The 25,967-nt window shown below is 41.4% G+C and overlaps 1 protein-coding gene across 1 annotated transcript in view; it reads right to left on the bottom strand.

Moving 5' to 3' along the window:
* Nucleotides 1-6,981: 6,981 nt before the first annotated feature.
* HMGCLL1 (3-hydroxymethyl-3-methylglutaryl-CoA lyase like 1) overlaps nucleotides 6,982-25,967 on the bottom strand; it is a 136,705-nt gene continuing 117,719 nt past the window's right edge. The window contains exons 8-9 of the mRNA XM_047797261.1: nucleotides 11,813-11,938; nucleotides 6,982-8,039 (exon numbers count right to left, since the gene is read on the bottom strand). Of these exons, the coding sequence (XP_047653217.1) occupies nucleotides 7,938-8,039; nucleotides 11,813-11,938 (228 nt within the window). The 3' untranslated portion in view covers nucleotides 6,982-7,937. The remainder of the gene's footprint in view (nucleotides 8,040-11,812; nucleotides 11,939-25,967) is intronic.

Below are 25,967 nucleotides of genomic sequence, written 5' to 3'. Positions count from 1 at the left end.
GTTACGCACTATTAGAGAAAGACACATTTCCTTTCCATGGAACTTATTACATGTGTAACTGATACTCGATGATACTTTCTATGGTTTCCCACTAGTTCAATAAGGGACCCCTGGCACTCTTGGACATAAAGGACAGCAACATCTTCTCAAATCCACCTCTTAGAGTATTGACAATAAAAACAAAAATAAACAAATGGGACCTAATCAAACTTCAAAGTTTCTGCACAGCAAAGGAAACCCTAAACAAAACAAAAAGACAACTTGCAGAATGGGAGAAAATCTTTGCAAGTGAGGCAACTGACAAGGGATTAATCTCCAAAATTTATAAACACCTTCTGCAGCTGCATACCAAAAAAAAAAAAAAAACCCCATTGAAAAATAGGTAGAAGATCTAAACAGACAGTTCTCCAAAGAAGACATACAGATGGCCAAAACACACATGATAAGATGTTCACCATCACTCATTATTAGAGAAATGCAAATCAAAACCACGATGAGGTACTACCTTACACCAGCCAGCTTGGCCATCATCAAAAAGTCTACAAACAATAAGTGCTGGAGAGGGTGTGGAGAAAAGGGAACCCTAGTACACTGTTGGTGGGATTGTAAATTGGTGCAACCACTGTGGAAAGCAGTATGGAGATTCCTCAGAAAACTAAACATAGAACTACCATTTGACCCAGCAATCCCACTCCTGGGCATCTACCCAGAGAAAACCACGACTCGCAAAGACACGTGTGCTCCGATGTTCATTGCAGCACTATTTTCAATAGCCAAGACATGGAAACAACCTAAATGCCCATCGACAGAGGAGTGGATCAAGAAGATGTGGTACATATACACAATGGAATATTACTCAGCCATTAAAAAGAATGAAATACCGGCATTTTTAGCAACATGGATGGACCTAGAAACTATCATGCTAAGTGAAGTCAGCCATACAATGAGACACCAACATCCAATGCTTTCACTGACATGTGGAATCTGAAAAAAGGACCAACTGAACGTCTTTGCAGAACAGACGCTGACTCACAGACATTGAAAAATTTATGGGCTCCAGAGGAGATGGTTTGGGGGGTGGGAGGATGTGCTTGGGCTGTGGGATGGAAATCCTGTGAAATCAGATTTTTATGATCATTATACAACTACAGATGTGATAAATTCATTTGAGTAATAAAAAAAAATAAGGGACCCCTGGCAATTTTATTCATTATGAAGTCCGGGCACATAGTACTTACCTGGCCCCTATTTGGCCTGGCTGATATAGGTAGTTGCTTTTCTGGGATCCAGTCTCATGCACATCCATATAGAGATTTATGATTTTGTTTGGGATGGCAATATGCTCAAATAAAATGCTTGGATTCCTTGACTCTTTAGCAACTACACACAGCAAGTTTGACACAGTCCTGGCCAATGTCAATAGGAAAGTTACAATTTTCCTGATAAAAAGCAACAGATGCACCATCCCTGTTATGGTCTCTCCTTTTGGCCTTGAAAGTGACTATAAAGACTGGAAGTATAGAAGCTATATTGGGACCATGAGGAAACCAGCATAAAAATGAAAAATAGCATGTTTCCATTGCGGTGAAGCAGGAGGACAACAGCACAGGGTGTTGTGCCTGCGCACATAGATGGGATGGGCCTCCGCCCAAAACGGATTCAGATGTGAAGACGGGTGATGCCAAACACACCAAGAGGATATGAAGAGATGCATTTCTCAGAGTGAATCTTTTTCAGACAATCAAGGAAGATTGTCTGAAAATAGCTTGTGGAAGAAAGAGGTGAACAGCCCTGGGTTTTACTGTGCTGGGGAGTAGAACCAAGGGGCTGGGGAGGTTCCTGCACAGTTTGAACTTTCCTGCTGGTGACGGCATGCTTTGAACTTCCCCTCCAGCCCCAATGGGCAGGAAACACTGCTGCCTCTATTGTGGCAAACAGACATCAGTCTCCCACCTGCTCACTCACCCAACCACCAAAAAAGAAGGAATACATTCCTACTGTTTGGAGTTTCCTGGTGGCTCAGTGGTTAAGGATCCCACTTTATCACTGCTGTGGTTCCGGTCACTGCTGTGACACAGGTTCAATCCCTGGCCCAAGAACATCTATAGAAGCTGCAGGCACAGTAAAAAAAAACCCTCCTATTGTTGATTAAAATTCTGACTTTAGGTGGTGTGGGATACAGAGACTACACCTGTTATGTTCTTTAGACAAGATTTCTCAGCATAGGTCTCATAGTAAGTTCCTGCTGTAACTACAGTCAAGAAAAGTCAGCTCACACAGAAAAGTTAGTTCAGAAGGCAAAGCCCAATGATGCAGTAGAGTAAGTGAGGCATGGGACTTTGTTGCCAATTTATGGTAACATGGTTCTGGGGTTTAATGGTCTCTTTGGGGATTATGCAGGCCCTTTAAGACAATGCACACTTTATACAGAACAAAATACAGGATGACTTTTTATTATAAGAGCCTCCCTGCGGGTTAAACAATTCATGATGGAGGAGGAGTTCCACTCCTGGGCAGTGCCATAGAAAAGGATAATAAAAATGATGATAGTGAACATTTACTGAACACTCACAGGCACTTGGCCAAACACTTGTAAGCATTATTTCATGAAATCCCTCCAACAGCTGTATAAATAAAGGCCATTATTATCCAAGTTTTACAGGTGAAGGAAGTGAGGTTTAAAGGTATTAGTAAATTGACTGAGCTTGCCCAGCCATTGAGTACTAAATCAGATGATGCCAAAATAACTCAGGATGGAGGGATGGGCAGTAAGCCCATTACACCATCTTTCTCCTGGGGCTGAGCATTCTGGTGATAGTGTCTCTTTCCTATAACTGATATATGATTTTTCATCATTCCTAATGGATATCCCTCATGCTCACTTTAATTTGCTTTTATATTTATAATAAGCTTGAGGGGTACCATGTACAAAAAATTGGTAAAATCTGTCTCCAATCCAGGCATCCTGGAGAAATTCTGATGATGACTCTGTTCCCTTGGATCTTGCTGGGAAAAAGAGTCAAGGGGAATAAGGTGGTGGGATAGATGACATTTGTTTGAAATTAACTCATTCCTATTTTTATTTTTCCTCCTAACTGCCATGTATTGGAGAGCTATTACATCAGGCCCTAGGGAAGTAAGGGCATTGAACACAGCTAAGCTCCTGCTCTCTTGGAGCATGTATTCTGTTGGGGAAAGAAAGAAAATAACTAAATAAACAAAGAGCTAAAAATTATGTAATGAAAATGAAAACAAAAATGAAACAAGTTGATTTGAGAGAAAGTAACTGAGGCCTTACTTTAGACTAAGTTGTCTGGAAAGACTCACTAAGGAGGTGATATTTATGCCAGGACCTGGATGACCAGAAAGAGCCAGTCACAAGCAGGGAAAAGAGCATGACAGGCAGAAAGAATGACTGGGTAAAGGATCTGCAATGAGTTCCAGGCTGGCTTGTTCCAGGAGCAGAGAAAAGACAACCAGCTAGGACACAATGCAAGAGGGTCAGTGGTACAAGGTACCTTGAATACAAGAAGTTTCAGATGCCTGTTAGATACCCAAGAGAAGTCAGTGACAAACTGGTAGATGCTTCTCAAACGTTAATAAGCATATGAGTTCTTCAAGGATCTTGTTTAAAATGCAGATTGCGATGCAGTTGTTCTGGAGTAGAGCCCAAGATTCTGTATTTTCCAGAAGATCTCAAGTGATGACAACCCCACTGGCCATTTGGATAAGTAGGGGTGTAGGTAATTTTGTATTTGTGAGTCTACAGTTAAACACAATAGAGAGAAGGAGGGGACCAAATAATTAAGAGGTGGTAGGGTAAAGGATGAAGGATATTGTAGGACCTGGGATAGAGCTGGGCCACAAGAAATCAAATGCTTCAAGTAGGAGGGCAGCATGTGGAACACAAAGTTGTAAAGGTAACATGAAAAACGAGAAGTGGACTTAGTCCCTGGAAAACTTTAACAGAGTAAGTGGCTTCTTTTTTAAAAAAAATTGAAGTACAGTTGATTACAATATTGTGTAAGTTTCAAGTATACTGCAAGGTGATTCAGTTATACATACATATAGATGTTTACATATATGTCAGTATATATATATATATTTCTTTTCTACTATGTTATTATAAAATGTTGAATATAGTTCCCTTTGCTATACTGTAAATTCTTATCTATTTTATATAAGGTAGTGTTATGTGTTAATCCCATCCTCCTAATTTATCCCTCTCCTTCCTTTCCCTTGGTAACCTAAGTTTGTTTTCTCTGTCTATGGTTCTGTTTGTTTTGTAAATAAGTTCATTTGTACTATTTTTTAGAGTAAGCTAACTTCTAATATTGCTCTTGGTGGTTTCACACTTGACCATGCTTCTCAAGCTCCCACTCCACCCCCCATGTGTATGCATGCAGACCTCACTTCCGACCTTCCTGAAACAATAGGGACCAGTTAGCAAGGTGAACTACTTTCCCTTTAAAACCTACACCTCTCATGTTTGGAACTTTTTCTATCCTTTCCTCCCATCTCAAAAAACTTGGATGTGACTCCTTCCTTAGAGCTGTTAGCTCATCTGCCTTCAGTTCTTCTCCCTTGTCTCATCAGGAGCGCTTCCATGGGGTTCTCTTCTCCCACCACTGTACAGATCCATTCAAGGTCACCCATGACCTTGGCTGGTATATCCTAATGGTCTATTCCCCACATGAGAGGCTAAGGCAGGGGTATGTGATAATGTTCTGCCCAGGGAAACAAGACAGGAAGTTTGGGATGGGGTCAGGAAATGTTCTCCATTCATGGGGAAAAAAAAGGCGTGTCAGAAGAAAAAGCCCTCAGCAGAGGCTGAGCACTGTGGGGAATGTGAGGCCCAGAAGTCCCACAAATGTCTTGCAATTCCAAGGAGCAGGAGCCTGGAGGTGCCAACAGGGAAATGGGCAGAAACTTTTATCTTATAACATGATTGAGCCACTGAGCTAAAGGAGGGTTGAAAAACAGTATTTCTAAGATATTTGATAAAATTGTTATTGTTGTTTAAGCCTATTGAGATCAGGTTTTCTACTGCCTGTGGTTTAAAGCAGCCTAACTGATCCCACTACCAGAGCAGAAGGTACCTTCCACTGGAGCTGCTCAAAGGCAGGACATAAATACAGTTTCTCAGCCCCTCTCTTCACCATCTTTTTCTCCCTCCATCCCTACATCCCTCCCCTTGTGCCTTTCTTCCCGGTCCATCCACTCCTCCCAAGCTCTAGCCCCAAAACTATTCATTTAACTTTTACGCCTGCCCCACACAAGCATAAAACTTACACCTTCTAGTGCACAAAAGCACTTTGCAAATGATTATTCACAGCAATTCTTCACTTGCCTATTTAATACAGCTTTGTGGATGGTTCCTAGGTCTTATTTTATCTCTCCTTTACTGCTGTGATGGGATCATTTGTGGCTTATTTATTTGATGCTAACTAACTCTTATGTCTGGAGTTCATCATTCTGGAGATACACGATGCACATACATAGAAATGAAGAGCCATAAAAGTACAGCTAACATGATATTTATTAAATGTTATCATGGTCAGACTAAACAGCACAAAAGGGCATTCTGAATTTTTGCAGCAAGTCATAGGCGGTTTCCCTTGATTTACTTTGTGAATTTCATGAATCCAGAATTTAGAAAATTTCTAGTCTTCAGAGTAGAGCAGATGTCATAAAAGATGATTTGGATATGTGTTTCAATAAAGGTCACGATCATTTTGCCATTCCTAAGGCTTTCCCCAGGGCTAACGGCAGGGGTCTATGCACGGGTGGATTGTTTGGGTAGGTCCTACAGTGGTCCCGAGGTTGCCTGGTTAGTTGAAACATAGCTTTGGATGGGGATTCTACCCATAGACTTCAGGCAGCTTTATTTGATTATGTGATTTTTTTCCCCACCAAACCAGAAAAGAAACTTTAAGTTAGGAAAGAGGTGTAGATGGTTAGAGTCAGGGAAGGATAACAAATATCTAAAGCACAAACTTCTCTGTAGAGCGTGTACCTAGGAACGGTCAGGTATTCTGGGATATGAATTAGTCCACTGATGCGTGTGTGCTTCTAAGTACGTGCGAGGCTGTACCTGGGCTTCTGACCACTTGCACTGCCTTTTGGAGAGTCCATGGTTTTTATTTCTAAACAGCAACGTTTTGCCCCTTAGCTGTTTCTATAAGCCATCTGCATGAACAGATGCTTTCCCAAATATCTCAAAACTAAGAACTTCACAGTTGCAATAAGAGAGAAGAAAAGTCAGTCTCTTCAGAGGATGGGTTTGTATTGTATGATGGTATTGTATGGTGTTCACTAGGGCAGATGACCCATAGTTGCCCCTGCCTGCCGGATCATGGCCTTCCTGAAAAGAGACGATGTAACAGATCCAGAAAGAGCTGCAATTTCATTTGCTCTTTGCACTGCCTCCCCCCAGCACTAATCCAGATGCAAAGAACCCCTCCGTTCTGACAAGCTCCTGCTCTTATCACCCATTATTACAACGTGAGTTAGCCTCTTCCATGGGAACTTAGTTTGGTTTTGTCAATTTCCAATATGTTTCCCTTGAGATCCTTTTCTTTGATTGTACATCTTCAAAGTTAACTTAGTTGCAATAAGTACTTCTCTTATTTTCTTGAATTTCTTTTTATTTCAGTGGTTTTGATGAATATTTACAAGGAAGTCCACAGTGCTCACTTTCATATTTCAAGTTCTATTTGAATTTATTCAAAGATAAAATCAGCCAGTATTGTTGGAGAAGTCTACATAAATAACAGAACTGACCCACCTATAATAATACCATCCCATATGATTTGCATAGGTTACCAAAATGTTTTTTCTTAACACAGCCCTCCTGCTCCTCTCCTCATCTTTGACATATTAATTTTTGCTATTTCTGGCAATACTATTTAAAAAGACAGAATTTCAGCCACTTCAACATTAAAAAAAAAACAAATCATAAAAAGTCAACCCCCCCAAAATGATGTGATTTAATCAAAGTACCCTAAATTAATGGAAAACAATTTTTCCCATGAATTAATAACTGCCTTAATATTACTAGGATAACAGTGACATTTCTTGGATAATTTGGAAGTGATCTGAAAACCATAAAAGGGAATTACAGTACATGCATCAATTTATTCTCAACTCTGTAACTCAGACATTGGGATGAAAGTTATACCTTTTATTTCTCAATTGTTGAGCAACGCCCCACTGTTTTTTTGTTTTGTTTTTTTTTTTTTACTACAACTGATGAAAGGGAAAGTATGGTAAACTGGATGCATGTGACAAACTGGGGGGTCATATGTTTCCAGGATGTGGCATCTTGCCATTGACCACAGCCTCTTGGAACAAGATAAAGTCATTGAAATAGTTAACAGATGTTAGCATACTTGAAATATAAAAGTTCTATTGCTAAAAATTATGTAGGGTCAGATGGAGATTTGGCGCTTGGTCCATAACTTAACTGACTTGGCAAACGGAAAGTCGAGATCCAGAGGCATAACTTATAACATGAAGGCCACACACTCTGCACACCACGCAGGAGCTCATAAACTACTGACAATACGGAGGCTGTGCTAAGCCAGCTTGATTAAGTATTAACACAGTACTTGATACTTAGGGAAATCTGAAGTCAATTTTCACATCTACTAAATTAAAAAGTTATTTCTGTAAGAGCAAAAGAGTAGACTTTTCTCCACGTTCAAAGCACGTCTACAAATTTTTCATTTAGCCTCGGCTTGAAATTTACTTGATGGCTGGTATTTCTTCTCCACGACTTCGTAATTTAGCCAATAATACGCTTTGTGAAAGTACCCCCTTTTTTCCCCACTCTTGTCTATTACTTCCCGTATCAGCACAAGTTGACAGTCATGATTTTCAGATGAATCTGTAGCTGAAATGGATCTTCTCAGCCTTAAGTCACAAATGCATTTAAGTCAAGCATGGAAGGAGGCTTGTGCTACTTTAGAGTTTGTAGTTTTATTCACCGCTTTGCAAATGAAGTCGCCAGCTTCCATCACTTTGTAAAGATTCACACCCTGGTGAGGCAAAGCGGGGGATGCCAGATGGAAAGGGGTGGGGTGGGGGGGGTTAGGGTGAAAGAAGACAAAACAGATTCCTTTTAATTTTATCAGTAGTTACTTAACCATTTAACATTACTGTACAAAATGTTGTTCCTTATTGATGTGGGGGTGACATTGGTCTTCAGGAATTACGTAGATTTTAGATTGTTCTGCTTTATTAAGCATATCTTGAATCGAACCCTAGTATAAAACCATAGTCTCCCCACACTTGAATAACCCAGTGAAATCTGTGCTCATGACTAAACTCTAGGAAGGACAATGAAGGAACCAGAAACACTCTACAAAATATCAGTGAAGGGCAATTTAAGTGATGATGGTTTGGAGGAGTTTATAGATAAGGACTTAAGGTAAAAAACTCTTACTACATGAAAATATACTGATAAATACTGGTAAAGCTATAAGAAATATAGGGAAGGTGAATGTATAATTTTTAACCATATTCAAAAACACTATAACTGGTATGAAAGGGAAGGAGGTAGTCAAATAAAATGAAGCAGTGTTTGGTACACATCTGGAGCACGTTTGCCTGAGGGGCTGTACTGCCTGAAAGCATACATAGGATCAAGAAAGGCTTTGGTAAATCCATGGATGACAGATAGGCAGTTGGGTATGAAGGCATGCTCCTCATCTCAGCCTTGATATAGACAAAAGTCACCTTCCAGGGCTCCACCCCGCACCTGCGCTATCACCAGGGGAGATGAGCATCAGGCAGATTAATCAGAGATCTGCCTCCACGGAGCATTTTTGTAAGTTCCTAGGTCCTCCTTCCACATGGACTAGAAACCACGTGGACTTAAAACTGGACAGAGTCAGGCTTCCTTGCTATTAAGGAGTAGTGTTTAAAATTTATATATATAAGTTTGTTATTTTCCTAAAATAGACACGTATAAATACTCATAGGGGCTTTTCATACCCATGATCATAGAGAGATCCATCATTTTAATATAGCAAATTACTTCTCTCTAGAAACTTTTAGAGCACTGTTTTCTGTTAGTCGACTTCTAAGAATCAAAATGGTAAGGGTTTTGTGAGGAGTACCTGCCAGTCATATTTTGGTTTAACATACTTAATCCAGTGACATGTAAATTTTGTAAATAATTAGCTACATGGGTCTTTCGTTTCTGGATTATATCTAACAAAAGACCATAGGAAGAGTTTAGTCACCAGTGTTCTTCTTTCCTCTCCAGTAACTCCATTTATTTTTATTTTATTTTATTCTTGTCTTTTTGTCTTTTTCTAGGTCCGCACCTGCAGCATATGGAGGTTCCCAGGCTAGGGGTCCAATCAGAGCTGTACACGCCACACCTACAACACAGCCACAGCAATGCCAGGTCCGAGCCGCATCTGCGACCTACACCACAGCTCAGGGCAACACCAGATCCTTAACCAACTGAGTGAGGCTAGGGATCGAACCTGCAACCTCATGGTTCCTAGTCAGATTCATTAACCACTAAGCCACAATGGGAACTCCCAGTAATTTTAACAATTACTCAGGGAGAGTTGCTGGTACCATACCAAAGAAGAATTTTGTTTTGGCCGTTCTCTACTATTTTATTTAATTAATAGATATCTCCATGTAATAAGGTTGTATTTAAATATTAAATCATCAAGCACTTAAATCCGATGCTTACATATATCTCATAGACTATGACAGGGTCTGGGTTTCAAGACATTCATGTAGAATATAGTTTCTGTATTTAGGGCACTGCAAGGCAATATGGACCCTAAACAGAAGACTCTGCACGGTAACTAACGTCACTGAGAGAGTGATGCCCCTGAATGTTCATGAGAACAGAGGTGCAGGGCTGTCAAACCATTGAGCAAAAGGAAGTGGACATAAACGGAGAGGAGTGTGTGAGGGCACGGTGCCAGGAGGGATGAACCCTGACCTGAAGCTTGCAGGGTTTGTATGAAGAGTAGGCGTCCTGGAGCAGAAGGAGGAAGGGTGGGCACTGCCCGCAGAAAGGAGTACAGACATCTGAAAACGACCATGAGATACATGGAAAGTCATGGGAGAAGGTGACTGGGAAAGGCACAAAAGGCCCCATTAGGTGACAGAACACCGCCTTGCTTTTCAGGAACTGGGAATCTGCTGACATGTGCTCCGGCAGAAGGCACACATCGGCAGATCCTCTCCTTTGTGTTTTAGGTGAAATCTTCATGGCAGCATGGAGGAGGATTTTTTTTTCTTTTCTTTTTAAGGCTGCACCTGCAGCATATGGACATTCCCAGGCTAGGAGTCAAACTGGAGCTGCAACTGCAGGCCTATGCCACAGCCACCCTGGATCTGAGCCACATTCGGGACCTACTGTGTAGCACAAGGAACTGTATTCAATGTTCTGTAATAAACCATAATGGCAAACAATACAAAAAAGAATATGTAACTGAATCACTGTTGTACAGCATGTAGAGAAGAAATTAACACAACCGTGTATGTCAACTATACTCCAACAAAATAAATTTTTTAAAAGACGTATACTTCCCTTTAGGTTCTGTCACGGCCACACATTTCTAATGGAAATTATGGAAATGATCAAACTGCTTTGTAAGTGAAATAATATTTATTCCTAACCAGAGAAGAGAGGCAATAGTTTCCAGTGCTTAGTGCCAAGTGTTATGGTCTTTCCAGGAACATGACTGAGCCTCTCTAGGCAACAGGCACTGAATGTGTATAAGCTGTCATACTACCTCTCTGCTGCAGGGGGCGCTAGACAGAAAGAAGGTCATACAACCTCCTGGTAGGTTATGAGGAAGGCAGCTGGGAACGCGGAAGCAGGAAAATGCTAGAAGATACGTTTTTGAGAATGATGGTGCCTCACTCCCCAGAGGAAAAAGAATCTGGAGACTAGGGCCATTCCAAGTGGTGGTGAGAGCAGGAGCGAGGGTGGAGGTGAGAAACCACCAAATGGTGCAGAGATGGTGGCTGCAGACAAGTTTTCTGCTGCAGGAGCACCACCAAGGAGAGTGAGGGATGAGGGAGGAGGAGAAGTGAGGCCAATGCCATTTTGGTAATCCAGATGATGCTTTCATATCTCAGAAAACATTCTGAACTCCAAACTTCAAACCATCTGTGAACATATCTTATCTTTTATACTTTTTCCCTTAAAAAAAAAAAAACTGCCCTATAGACTAGAAGGTTATTTTCACAAGCATGTGGCAAAAGAAGGTAATGATTTTGGTGGGTGTTATTACAGAGCCCATGGCTTTTTCAGGTACCACTTGTAAAAAGACTATTCTTGCTGTCCAGTGTCTTGCATACTAAGAATTTTTAAGCTCTGTTCCTCCACTGGCCTTTTAAAAAGTGCCCTGGGCTCTCTTCCAGGAGCCTCGTTGTCACTGTGAGAAAATCAAGATCTCCGTTTCCTCCAAGGAAAACATTCACGCAAGAACACAAAACGACAAAAACAACGATTATAAAAGCAAAAGCAGGCTCTAACTCACCAAGTGTGTGTGAAATCAAATCAGATAATAGATGAAATAGTACTTTGGAGGTCACGAAGCACCATAAAAATGTGAAATGGTAGCATTATTGGTGATGGATCTATAGCAGTAAGTTACTTTATAAAGTTCCCCTGAAGAATTTTTATTGTATTTTCCCACTGTGCATTTTAGCAAACAGCAACAGTGTAGTAAAACTTGACCTCAAAGTTGCTTCCCAAATCTGAGCTGCATTCCAGTTTGCGTCTGCAAGGAATGTATGAATATTAAAATATGCTAAGTTAACTTACTGTGTTGAGCCCCAGGCCATTAAGCATGTAGACCAAATCCTCAGTGGCTACATTCCCAGAAGCGCCCTTTGCATAAGGGCAACCCCCTAATCCGGATACTGCAGAATCCACCACATTTATCCCCATCTGCAAAACAAACCAAAACACCCAAGGCTTGTCTCTTTATGGCATATAAATTGTTGAGTTTCTACTTAACCAGTTCCAAAGAGCAAATAAGGAAAATTGGAACTATTATCCAAACATGCACTTACCCACCTGCGGCGAGAACAGTCCCCGAGGTGTTGATTTCTTTTCTGACTGATCTCACCTTTTAGGCTAAACAGAAACTCTGCTTAGCCTATCACTGGGAACTAGAATAACCTTAGATCAAAACGGAAAGGGAGTTTTCTTTGATAGCAGAACAAAGGTAGCGGGGGAAGCTTGAGGTAAGATTCATTCACACCTGGGTTGTATTTTCCAACCTCATTTTTGAGCTTTATTCTAAAAGCCTAATATAACCAACACGAAATATCTCCAACATCCCAAGTCAAAATCAAAGTGCCTTCGAAGATGAGCGGTGGGGGCAGGGCTGTCCCTGTGTTTGAACTTGTATTGTGTGGGCTCCTTTCACCCACTCCATCCACCTCATCTTTCCTGAGCCATTATTTTGCACTCAAAACCCTGCTGCTTTGGGGGAAGTGAAGAGGCATTTAAGAGGCAGGACATCCATCACAAACAACAGCGCAAGGTCACACTTACAGGGTTCCCACTAAGGGTTGGATATTATTATTAACACCTCAGGATACGACTCCCAATCCCCCTAAAAACACAGGTGGTAGATACTCTTCATCATCCCTAAATCACAGATGAAGAAACTTCAGTACAGAGCGATCACACGATTTGCCCAAGGTCATGTCTGTCTCCAGAGAATTCACACTCTGCTGTGATTTGTAAACTCTGGAAACAAGCACGTTGGTTCCCGTTACCGGTCCAGGGACAGCTGAAGTGGAGATCTGTGTGGGCTTGTGAAAGACACAAGCACAAGGGGGTCTGAGAAGGACCCCGGGGATCAGACTTGAAAGACTTGAAAAGAGAGGCAAACTTAGCACCCCTTTGTGGAAAGTGATGACTGGATACTCAGAGGCCACCAAGATGCCTCCTCTGAGCTTCACTCCAGGATACAGAGGAAAAGGTACCATGACGGCATCTAAAACGGGAGGTACTGGAGAGCAGAGCTCTTAGCCAATCTGCTAGATCAGCTTCTGACTCCGGAGGTCTGGGCTGGGCCCTGAGAATTCCAGTCTTTCACAAGATCCCACTGCTCTCACTGCTGGTCTGGGGAATCATCCTGTTCTTTTTGGATACACTTTTGACTTTAGAATGGTTTTAGATTTTCAGGAAGTTTGTGAAGAAGGTACAGAGCATTCCCATACATGACACTCACAGTTCCCCTCTTGTTCACGTCTTTCATCGTTATGGTGCATGTGTCACAACCAACCAACCAGGCTGAGTACATCATTATTAACTAAAGTGCACGCATGATTCAGATTTCCATGGTTTGGAACCTAACGTCCTTCCTCTGTTGTCAGAACTCACCCAGGTACCCCTTTACATAAGCAGTCGTCGTGTCTCCTTAGGACGCTGTGGGCTGTGACAGCTTCTCAGACTGCCTTTGCCCTCGTGGACCCTGACAAATGTTGAGTGGTACTAGCCCTGTGTTTTGTACAATGTCTTTCAGTTTGGGTTTGCCTGATGTTTCTGTCACGGTTAGACTGGCGTCCTGAAGTTTCGTGAGGAGGGCAACAGAGATGAAGTGCCATTCTTAACACATCATGTTAAGGGTATACTGTACTGCATGGTTTATGATGCATGGTGTTAACCTTGAGGTTTCTGCACTAGAAAGTCCCCATGCCCCCCTTTCCATATTGCACGTTTTGGAAAAAGTCATCTGTGCAGCTCACACTTAAGGAGTAGAGAATACCTACCTAAATTATTCAGAAATCACCCATATGAGACATGTGTCTCTTCTCCCCTATTTATTTATTTAGTCCAACATGTACGTCCGTACAGACACATGGGAATTTACTTAGTACTTTGGGTTATAATAACAATATTCCTTTAGATGTCCTGTCGCCCCGGTGGTTTGCCATTTGGCCATTGGGAGCTCTCAGTTGGCTCCTGGGTCCTTTGATTTGTCAAGGGAGCTGCACTTTTTAAATACCTCTTCTAGACTTTCCTTTGCAAGTGTTAGGATGTTGATCAAGGCTCCCTAGGGCAGAACCACAGTTCAGAAGCCACGGATGTCTTCGTGACCTCAAGCATGTTTATAGATGTATTTTGTTGTGCTTCTGCACCTCCATTTCTCCTCATTATATTCCTCAACATGGGAAGGTGTCCATGGCTCTTCCTCCATCACCATGACTTCTCTCAAAGCTCAGTCCTGTTTGGATGTTAATACTGGCCATGGAAAGTGCTGGTCTGCTTAGGACAATCTACCTTTGCTGTGCATCAAATAGTAAGTATAAGGAACTATGCTCTAGGAGTGAAATCTGTGCAACTGCCCCATGGTTGGAAGAGACACGGTGAAGGCACTGGCTCATTTCTGGGAGTCTGCCACCACACCAAACAGGCAGAGGCATCCTCACCTATAGGTTAACTCAGTAGAATTGAATCTGTCACTCAAGGAGACAGAAGTTTCAGTGGTTCTCGGTCCCTACCCAGTCTAATCACCTGAGAATTTTAAAAACTGACACCCAAGTTGCTTCTCCCCAGAATCTCTGTCCTGGAGTGGGGTCAGGTATTGGTATTTCTTTAGGGCACCCTCCCACCCCTCACCCCCCACCCCTGTGATTTTCTGTACCATTAGGTGTAGGAACTCTAAGGCAAGGTTCTCATCCATCTCACCCTTCATGACCTGTGGATATGAGGCAGCTTTAATTTGAGAAAGCTCCGTGCCCCGGGGCAGCAAGGAGGTAACCAAGACTGATGAGCTTTTCAAGGAAACCAGTTTTTGAGAGAGGACCCAAAAGAGTTTGAGGTAGTGAAGGCAGGGCCAGCATGATGGACGAAGGACAGCTTTAGCCCACCACGAGAGAGTATCATTTGTGTGATTTTCTGTGTGTGCATCAGACTTCAACAAACACCCATGACAAAAAGGCAGTGTTGGAACTGGAGGTAAACAGGAAGACTTAAACTGCTAGGAAAATACATTGCAGGGTTTTTCTTTCTTTCTGTTGTGCAATTAGGTAGTGATTCGTCTTAGTGGCCAATATCCATCATTCCAGGATTTCCTATCAAAAAAGTTCTTCCTAGGAATATCTCACAAATCCTAAAGAAATAATTAGTTAAGAAATAGAAACAAATAAATATATATGAGTGAGTGTATGTGTGTCCCACATGAAACAAACCCCCTTTCATATATAGATCCATCCCAGCATGTTTTATAAGAATAAAGATTTGGGAGTTCCCGTTAGGGCTCAGTGGTTAACGAACCCGACTGGTATCCATGAGGATGCAGGTTTGATCCCTGGCCTCGCTCAGTGGGTTAAGGATCCGGCGTTGCCATGAGCTGTGGTGTAGGTTGCAGACGTGGCTCAGATCTGGCGTGGCTGTGGCTGTGGCGTAGGCCAGCAGCTATAGCTCTGATTGGATCCCTAGTCTGGGAACCTCCATATGCCTTGGGTGCAGCCCTAAAAAGAAAGAAGACAAAAAAATAAAATAAAATAAAGATTTGAAAACAATCCAAATGTTGGCAGTGGTGACTAATTTAAATTAATCAAGATGTAACTATAAAATGGAATGACAAATGCCACGCAAATGCATGGCTAAGGGAAAGACACAGGTTACAGGATAATATAACAGCATATGGAGTCATAATCTCATTTTCAAAAAAAAAAAAGAATTTGGATGAAATACTAAAATGCTAACAGCAGTGATCACTGGGTGGTGTGATTAGAGGTAATTTCTTTTATTTTAATTGCTTGTTTTCCAATGGCCCTGCAACAAATGGAATTAGCACATGTAATTTGAAAGAGAAAAAGAAAGGTTTCTGCAAACAGCAGCCTGTAATAGAATGACAGTTACAAAACGAGAATGAGAATACATACATGCAAGACTGTATTTCTTGATTAACAATATTATTTTGCAACTAACTGATCTTTCTGGGGGGGGGGTAAAACTGCAAGTCTAATCTCAGAGAGGATCTGGGTTCACGACCTAGAAAATGGCCCTTCCCTCTTGCCTACCAACACATAAGCTCTGGAACAGACTCTCTTCCTGTCAGTGCCAGTCACAAATTAACTCCATCAATTCTAAGAGCAATACGTAGATGAAAATTTAAATAAGCATATTTAAAGCAAGTTTATGAATATACACCTTACCTGTGAAAGAGAATATTAAGATACATGTTCCTTTTAAAGTGTCTCTTTAAAAAAGAATCACAGGACTTTAAAAACAAAACTTTCTACATCATATTCTCTGAATTCCATCCTCTATTAGATGTGCAATTCTGTTCCTCCGGAAAAAAAGATCTTCTCGATGGACTGTGTTACTCATACACTAAGTTAGATGATTTTATTTCTAAACAAGTCACTTTGGAAATTCCTAGTCACAGTCATCTAAGAAAATGTGATTTCTATGTACGTTTTCTTTATGTTTCCTTAAAAGTGGTACATTATATGACGTAAACACGTTCTTAGAAGAGCAGGAAGGAAAACATGATTTCTTCTATTCATCTGTTCTTTATGGTAAATAGAGGAAACATATTTGCACTTTATTATTGAAATCATGGTATTATAGCAAATACATTCATTTACTATAATATCCCTATGTATTCAATCATAACAAATGGGTCACATAGCTTATTTTATCATACAAGAGATGGTCTATGTGAAAAGATTATTCTTAGATACTTTCTCTTACATATTTCTTTGTCTCCAAGCAATAAAACACTGCTTTCAGATTCTCAGGTTCCTGGTGTGTGTCTGTGTATGCGAGTGTGAGCACACGAGTACAAATAAATGGTTTTCTGCCCCCTGCATTGAAAAAACAAAGCATTTGGTTTTGTTGTGAGACAAACATCTTCAGCCTAGTAACCACAAGGTGGCGATGTAACACCAAAATCCACCAAGGTTAAGTCAAGCTTTTAAATGCCACTGGGTTCCAGCCCAGAAAATGGCAAATAACGTAAATAAATAGCTTTATGCTAGTCAAATAAATATTTTCTTACTTTTAAAATAAGGAAACTTTTACTAATGGTGTATAACACATAAACTGTGGTTCATTATAATCAGTATATTTTTTTATTATCCTCCCTTTGACTTGAACATGTTTATTAACCACGTTCTATGTGCCAGGAACTTGGAATACATACAAAGTCCTGCAGCTCATGGAGATCACTGTGAGAAATGAAAATCACTCTCTATTTTGTCTGCCACTGAGAAATAGTTCACTGTTACTAAATAAGAAATAATTCTTTCTAGAGCTCAGGGAACAAATTCTCCCTAAAAATGAAACAAACTAAGGACTCAAAGGATGGAGGTGTCCTTGGCTCCCACTTTCCCCCAAGCTCATGATCAAAGCTATTAATGTAGTGATCCAGGTTATGACAAACCTGGTGAGTGCAGTTATGTGGGCTTCCCAGATGTGAACTTGGACTTGAGGCTGAGGAAAATGGCAAATTAGCTGTGGCTTTCAGTTATCAGCTCGATATTGTCTTGGTACTGTAAGAATGTATTCTCCAAACAAAACTGAGAAATATGATGAAGCAAAGAAATCATTTTCCAAAATGTAATCTTCTACATGTGTCTGATTTCCAAATATTTCATGAAATCTAAAACTTTAGGTCCAAGGTCTCAAGGAACACATACAATTTTTGGTAATGTTATTTGTTGAAAAGATATCTACATTTTTTTTAACCTCTCAGACTAAATTTTTCTTTAAAAATCTGTAATAACGTTAGGTTTAATTTAAAATAACCCATCAATTCTGAGCGTGAAATTACTCATTGGGGGATGTAAGTTCCTCATGGGGAAAAAAGACAAATATTCATGTAGGATAAAATATTTTAAAATACACTCATTTTCCTAGTATTTTTCTCCTCACCTTGTTCCTCATTGCTAATGTTCCTTCCTATATTGTAATTATCCAGGATTGGAATTATCCTTACAGGAGGAACAACGTCTCCCCAGCAGCAAGACCAGTGTCACTCATGGGTCACATCTCCCTTTCCAGGGAGTCCAGATCACCCTGAGCTGCTTCTTAAACAGCACCTAAAGAGTTACTGCATATTGACATGGTACCAACGACTTGCCATTCATGTGTGTTGGGAACATACCAGGCTTTGTAAACCACAGGTAATGAACTGTTGGCACACATGAACCAAGCCCAGGGTTTGATTACACTGAAACGTACACTGAAATGAAATGTACACCAAAACCAGTGTGTGAATCATGACATGCATGGGTGTATGCCTTGCTGCAGGGGGTGACTAAGCTAACATGACTGATCACCAATGCTTTCACAGACCCTCTCTTGTCTTTGAAAGGTTTCCTACGTGCTTCACCCCCTCTTTGTCTCGCCACACATAATGAGAGAGATTAGATTCACACCTTCATTGAGGATATTTCAAACTGAGGTGGGAAGGTGGTTGTGTACAGAGAACAAGGAGATTCCAATAATGAGGAAATTTTCAATTTCAGCAGACCGAGAAAATCATAAATACTGTTAGTGACCGCAGATTGAATGCCTATTTTATTACAAATAGTGTGTACCACATGTGTCACAGAAAGCGCCACAAAATCGAGGTGGAGTGGGCAGTAATTCGTGCTCATTTGCTGATGAAGAAACCGTGGCTTCGAGAAGGCAAGTGGCAGTCCCTGCTTCCTTCGTATGAGGCAGCGCGTGACAAGTGTAGCACCTGGGTGCTACTGTTTTAACATTAATAGTTAACATATAGTAAGCGCTGACTATACGCTTATTAAATGCCAGGTGTATCACTAAACACTTTATACCCTGGTGTCATTTAATCCTTATAACCAGTCTGGGGGGAGGGGCATGAATTAGGAAGAGCACCGACTAATCCAAATACCTCATTTTCTCATCAGACTTTCTTCAATTTTCTGAAAAGTCCCTACACAACTTAACATTTTCAAGACACTTGAGAAAGTAAATGACTGTGGACCCATCGATTGTAATTCTGGGGAGCTAGCCCAAGAAAAATAGCCAGAAATGTTCATATAGGTTTACGTCCAAGGATGGCTATTCTTTGTATCATTATTTGTATAACAATGGAAAAAAAGTCCACAAGCAAAATGTCCAACACTAGGGAAATAGTTAATAAGTTATGGAAGATGGAGGGAGTTCCCATGGTGCAGCGGAAACTAATCCGACTAGGAACCATGAGGTTGAGGGTTGGATCCCTGGCCTCGCTCAGTGGGTGAAGGATCCAGCGTTGCCGTGAGCTGTGGTGTAGATCGTGGCTCAGATCTGGCATTGCTGTGGCCCTGGCGTAGGCCGGCGGCTACAGTTCCGATTAGACCCCCAGCCTGGGGACCTCCACATGCTGCGGGTGCGGCCCTAAAAACACAAAAAGACAAAAAAAAAAGTTATGGAAGATGGACGAATATGAGACAACTAAAATTTTTTGAAGAAGATATAATGGTATGGAAAAATGATTATAATAAAATGGAAGATAAAAGAGTGGGATAGTAACTATATTTGATATAACTCCTTTGTATTTCTAGGTTGTTAAAAATGACCTATTGAAAATATATACCGCTGGTAATTAGGAGTTCTCATAGTGGACAAATGAGCCATATTCCTGAATGTGCACACTTCTTTCCCAATCACTGCCTTCTGCCTGGACAGCACCCCAGAAGTTCACCGGCCCACCTCTGGCTCTATTTTCTCGCTTCTTGGATTCAATCCAAATCCTACAGACCATTCCTCTCAGAATCATCTCTTCCTGTCTGTTCTTGAGTGGAGAGGGCTGGCTCCCATCTGCACTCCTTCGGCTACCCTCCATGTGCTCTAATCTCTCAGCATATAATAATTAGACCCTTTCTCCTCAAACCCAACTGAGCAGATGATTTCACTTGATAGGTCCAAGGTGGAGCCCGGGCCTCTGCCTTTCGGACAACTCCCAGATTATGCTGAGGCTGCTGATCCCAGAACATACGGGCGACCATTCTTCCAGAGGACATCTCAGACGTCAGCCTCTCCCCCTCCCGTGTCCACAGTGGACCCTCCCGCCTCATGCAGTGTTTCTTAGAACGAGGCCCGAGGAGCATCAGAATCACCTGAGTTAAAACCACTTCATTCAAGATGCAGCTTTCTGTGCTCTACCCACAAATCCGAATTTTTTTTCTTGTAAAGCCCACGTATGTGCATTGTTCCAAACTCCAAGGTGACTTTTATGGATAATAAAGTTTGAAATTTTCTAACCTTTCCATTTAACTGTGCCTCTGTAGCCGACAGTGCTGGCCCTTCACCAACAAATTGGTTCCTCCTCTTCCAGGACTCAGCTAGAGGGATGTGACCAAACTGCCCTTCTGTGCAGGTGAGGCTGTGAGACGGCGGGTTAGCAATGGCACGTGAACAAAGTGACACAGGCCATTTCCAGAACAAGTCTTCCCGGAAACTCTGTGTCTTCTTCCTTTTCGATAGTCAAATGCATATGACAATAAGGCCTGAGGGAATGGTGAGCCACAAAATAGAAGGAGCCTGGGTCCCTGAGTGACCAGCTGGAGGAGAGATACCTGCTGACAGGAATATGTGCAGTGGACTACTCAATGAGTGAGGAACAAACATCCCTGTGTTTGAGCCTTTATTTATGTTGGGAGACGGGAGAGTACTGCCCTATCAGCATAGCCAGTTGGAACTAAGATACCAACTGATATGGTTGGATGAAGATCTGCCATTTTGTTAGCTATTTTTCATTTGTTCTGCTTGTTCTACATTTTGTTTTTCTTCTTTTTCTCTTTTCTTTTGTCAACTGAGCGTTTTTTTATGATTTCATTTTATCTCTTTCTTAATATTTCTACCTCCTCTTTAAGTTGTTCAGTATTTACCCTACGGTTTACAGTATAAATTAATAAAATGAAATTAATACTATTTTACAGCCTACCTTCAAGTATCTGTGCCACATGTAGAGATGGACCCTACATCACTATATTCTCAATTCCTTCTACCCACCCTTTGTGTTAATGTTTCCCTACCTTCTACTTCTTCATATATAAACTCACAATATGTTGCTAATTTTTTTGGCTTTAGGCACTCAGTTATCTCTTAAAGCAATTAAAAACTTCATCTTGATTTATTCCATTTCTGAGTTCTCTGAAGAAATCTGTCAGGAAGAGCAGAGATTCAAATCCTGGTATTGAGGGATCACTCACCTTTTGGAATTAGGAGAAGGTAGATGAATTCGTTCATGGGGAAGTTCAATGTCAGAAGACCAGGTGGAAAAAGTTTCCCAAAATACTTACACCATGCAGATGAACACCACAGACAGTTAGGGAAAATGAGACCCGGGGAAATGTACTGGATTTATGCCATTGGCAAATTTTGAAATGGGTCATTTCAGTAGAGGTAGGACAGGGGTGAGATAGCAGTAAATATAAAAATAAATGGAGAACCTATAGCCTCCTGCTGACAAGATCAGTTTTAGGAGACAGACTTCTGCTTGAACCTGCTCTGCCACTTCTTAACTGTGTTGTCTGTTTACCTCTCTGTTCCGTCAACTGTAAAATGAAGTTAAATAGCCCTGACTCATGAGCTTGTTAGTATTGAATGTGATCTTCCATGGAAAGCGCTTAGCCCATAGCATGGTACATGACACTCAGTAAATCTGGGCTTTAACAAGTATGTGATGAGGATAGAGAGGGAGAGACAGGAGGTGTGTGTGATCAATGAGGGAGAGAGTTGGGTAAGAGTCAGAGTAGGGGGGCTGTGAATGGAGAGACATGGGAGTTGGAAGCCATAAAGGACGGGGCTCACAGAATGGGGGTAAAGAATGATGCCACATTGGAGGAGAAAATCAACAAGAAACCTATGGAGGTGGGGGTGAATTTGAGATTAGAGCAAAAACATGGAGCTGAGCCAAGAAATTAGTGGGGAGAACTGTGCTGTGAGGTGGGGCAAAAGGAGAGGACAGACAGAGCTACAGAGACTGTGAGAGGAACAGTGAAGCTTCGGAGCAAAATTGGTGGTCCAGCCCTTCTCAGAAAGACAGTGACTGAGGTCATCTGCTGGGAGTTCTGGAAGGAGCTGATCATCTCCTTCTAGTTTCTCTTTGACCCAGCCTTACCCTGTCCTCACAATACCCTCACCACGTGCACAGAAAGAGATGGATGAAGACAAGGGTACCACAATGAAGAGAAAGATAAGGGATGGATAACTAACACAGAATAAATAGTAAAGATTGTATGCCTCTAAACGTGGAAGCCATCATGTGTTTTTTCATAAAAATCCAGATAATCACAAATTTTTACAGCTGGATGATTTTGTCAACATCCCTTATTAATTGACTTGGTTTAAAGGGAAGGAACGAAGCTCCAGAGCTCTTCAGGGGTCCCCTAAAGGCACAGAGGTCTTCTGTGGTAGAGATGGGTCTAGAACTCATGCCTGTATGCTTCTGGGGTTGCACTGGGAGGAGGTGAGTAATTTCCAGTTCCAAAATGAATGCTGGTGGAAAGCCTGCCTAAATTGTGACAATATAATTAAATCTTCAAAAAACACAAAAACAAATGTTAAGAGAAGAACAGAATTGAAAGCCCAGTGGTGCGGGCCAAGAATTAACAGTGTTATCAATACTCACAAACTAGAGAGGGCTTGTCATAAAAAGAAGGTTACACTTTTTTTAAGTCAAAGCAGCCAGAAATAAATATTAGCATCATGCGGTCACGAAGTGCACGCTATCTCACTCCATTATATCCTCAGGAGATGGGCATGATATATAGAGCAGAACAAGTTACTCTACAAATATTTTTTAAGGAATAATTGAACAAATGATGTCCATGGAACAACCAAGTTTGCAGTAGCAAGCCCAAACTGCAAGCAGGAATTGAACTTGATGCAATCAAACTACAGGCACAGAACAACATTCTGAGGGGAGCAAAATCAATGAGACATTTCGGTGGATCACTCCCTGCCTTGTTTGCTCCCTAAACCTTCGTCTCTTGGCCATGCCTTCTCACAAAGATGGGTTTATGGAATCTGCTTGTTTGCTCAAGGACTCTTTTATTAATCTTGGAGCAGCTGCTGGGACCTACATTGAGTCCATCACAGGCTCTTCCCCCAGCATTTGGAGCAGAGACAGAGATAGAACTTTTCTAGGTGGGGAGATGGACAGCAATGTTTTCCATGAGCCATGAGGAGCAGAGAAACTCAGTCTATGGCAGGAGATGGAATGAGACATCAAATCAGAGCAATGGTGCCTGAATTCCAGATGGCTTGCTGGACCTTCCTGGGATCGAGCTTCCTATCCTCCCACCTTTGTTTTTAAAATAACATTTAACGAGAGCTGTGCCAAGGGCTTTAAATCATGCAATAATCCTAGGATGGTACTATTATTATCAGCCTCACTTTATACCTGAGAAACTTGAGCCATAGAATGTTCATTATGATCATGCATAGTGATACATACTAGTTAAGTGGTGAGAGCAGAGATTCAGAATCATGTAGAAAGGCTTCTAAATGTTTGCCCTTTGCCTGTCTGCATACCTCCTTTAGGAAGTTTCTGTGACACACCCCTGTATCCTCATAATAAAGTCTCTTTTTTGCTTAAGGTAGCTTGAGTTGGCCACTGTTGCTTGGAAACAAAGAATAGTAATTAACACATCATTAAGTTAATGACCTGGCAGAGAAGATATTCATAAATACAAAGACCTATGATACACAGTAGAGCATGGGAGCTATTATAAGAATTATAAAGGAAGCTATTTAGAGACATCAGTGAGACACTTTCTCTCTTTAGTAGTGAAGCAAGGATGGGTGGGGTATGGTGAAATGTTTGGTGATTAGTTTAGCTCTGAATTGAGCCTGGAAGGATGTTTACAAGTGGGGGATGGCAAAAGGGAACAGCTTGAGAAAAATACACATGTGATGACCAGGTCGAGGATATACTGAGAGTTTAGTGAGACTTGTATCGAAGGGATGTTAGGTGTGGATGCCGTATAGCTCCTACTCATGGAGGGCCCTGGGGGCCTTTTTACAGGAGCCGAACCCTATTCTCTAGGACGTAAAGACTGACTTAAAGTTCATGAATAAGCATTTTGCTCCACTCAGATTTTGTTAGCAAGGGGGCAATAACTGAGGTAGACAGAAAGTTGAGAAATATCTAAGTAGAACTGCTAGTCAGAAAATTAATGCAATGCAGCCAGTCAATGGTGATGAGTATTTAAAATGAAGTCAAGGGGGGGGGGATTTTTGTTAAAGGAATAAATGTGAGATAAATTTATGAAATTAGATAGTGTCTAAAATGAATGAAGAATAATGGAAGAAAGAGGTGCCATTCACAAAAGCCCTGTAGTTTCCCACTTAGCAGTTAAGTGGAGGATGATGCATGAACTGGAAGGGAATATAGCATCAACTCTAGGAAAAGGCAGAGGTGCTTTCTTGAAAATCATTCCAGATATAGAAAACTTCATACTCAATAAGCAATGTTTCTTCAACCCTTCTTGATTGTTCAAAATTAACTTCAATTCTTTTCTTCTCTCTCTCTCTTTTTTTTTTTTTTTGCTTTTTTAGGGCTGCACCTGTGACATATGGAAGTTCCCAGGCTAGGGGAGCTACAGCCCCTGGCCTCTGCCACAGCCACAGCAATGTGGGATCTGAGCCATGTCTGCAGTCTACACCATAGTTCATAGCAACGCTGGATCCTCAGCCCCCTAAGAGAAGCCAGGGATCAAACCTGCATCCTCATGGATCCTAGTTGGGTTCGTTAACTGCTGAACCACAAAGGGAACTCCCCTAACTCCTTTTTTTTAAACTTTCATTATGTACCCATTTCCACCTACTCATCTGTATCAGGGATGATTTCATGGTTTGAGAAGGCTCGAATTCATGATGCAATATTCTTATAACTCAAAGTATTGGTCTCCATTGGGCATGTCGTAAAATAAATTTAAAAGATATGACTACATGCTACTAGGTTCCCAGAGAAGAGCCCAAGGCTCCTTCTCTCTGCTGAATACCAGGAATGTCGTTGGGGGTAATGCATGATAGAAATTCCCGATAGATTTAGAGAAGCCCTAGAACAGAAGGGACGGGGCTCTGCTTCCAAAGGTGTGGACCGGAAGTGGATTATAGGACTCAAAATCTGCCAGAGAGCTGAGAGGTGCCAGGGCAGCAAAGGTTAAGTGAGGTACCTGGCAAGTGGGACTCAAGGCACCTTGAAAGACAAAAAGAACAATAGGGCACTGATGGCTGGGCACAGAAAGCACGCACTCCTGCAGGGCTGCAAGAGCACTGGTGATCACAAAGGACTAGGATCATGACCAGGATGGAACGGTGCAGGGTAGAGGCCAACAGCCATAGACCGTGGTTAGGGTATTATCGCGAGGACAGAGGATGAACAGGCTGGAGACCCCCATCTCACGGGTGATAAAGGAAGACTAAGAACGTCCTCCGACAAGGTGACCCCTGACCAAGGGCAAGATGATGCTCCAGTTCCCTTCCAACTTAGCTTTCTCATAGGAACAGGAGCAAGAGATGTGTAGGAAGAACTCGAGATGCTGTTTTCAACGAGAAATGACTAAGCTGATGAACACTAAGCTGATGAATGTATTTAGCCAGGTATTAGGAGATATTTATTTGGAAGCATTTAAAAGGAAGGATTCATTAACCTGGCCACTGTCCTATATTTACATGAAGGAAAGAGTTTAAAAGATTTTATAATATTATGTCAGTCGCATCACTGTGTGAGTATGACCACTCGCATTTCATTGTTCACTTCAAATAGCTCAAGGTCAGCTTGATTTCTAAATGAGTGACCAAGGACACTAGAGCCACAAGGACAAAATATCTTACATTTGTGGTAATCGTGGTATAAAATTTTCTAAGCAATGAGTACAACTTGAAAGAAGAGAGAAAGCTTAGTACACATGAAATCAAAAATGGCTTTTCGCCCAGTTAAAGCCAGTTATTCCAAAAAAAAAAAAAAAGGTAGGAAAACAAAAGT

The sequence above is a fragment of the Phacochoerus africanus genome, chromosome 9 (assembly GCF_016906955.1).
Source record: "Phacochoerus africanus isolate WHEZ1 chromosome 9, ROS_Pafr_v1, whole genome shotgun sequence".
Classification (NCBI taxonomy): Eukaryota; Metazoa; Chordata; class Mammalia; order Artiodactyla; family Suidae; genus Phacochoerus; species Phacochoerus africanus.
Note: the sequence above shows the minus strand (reverse complement) of the source record. Positions and strands in the feature narration are given on the sequence as shown.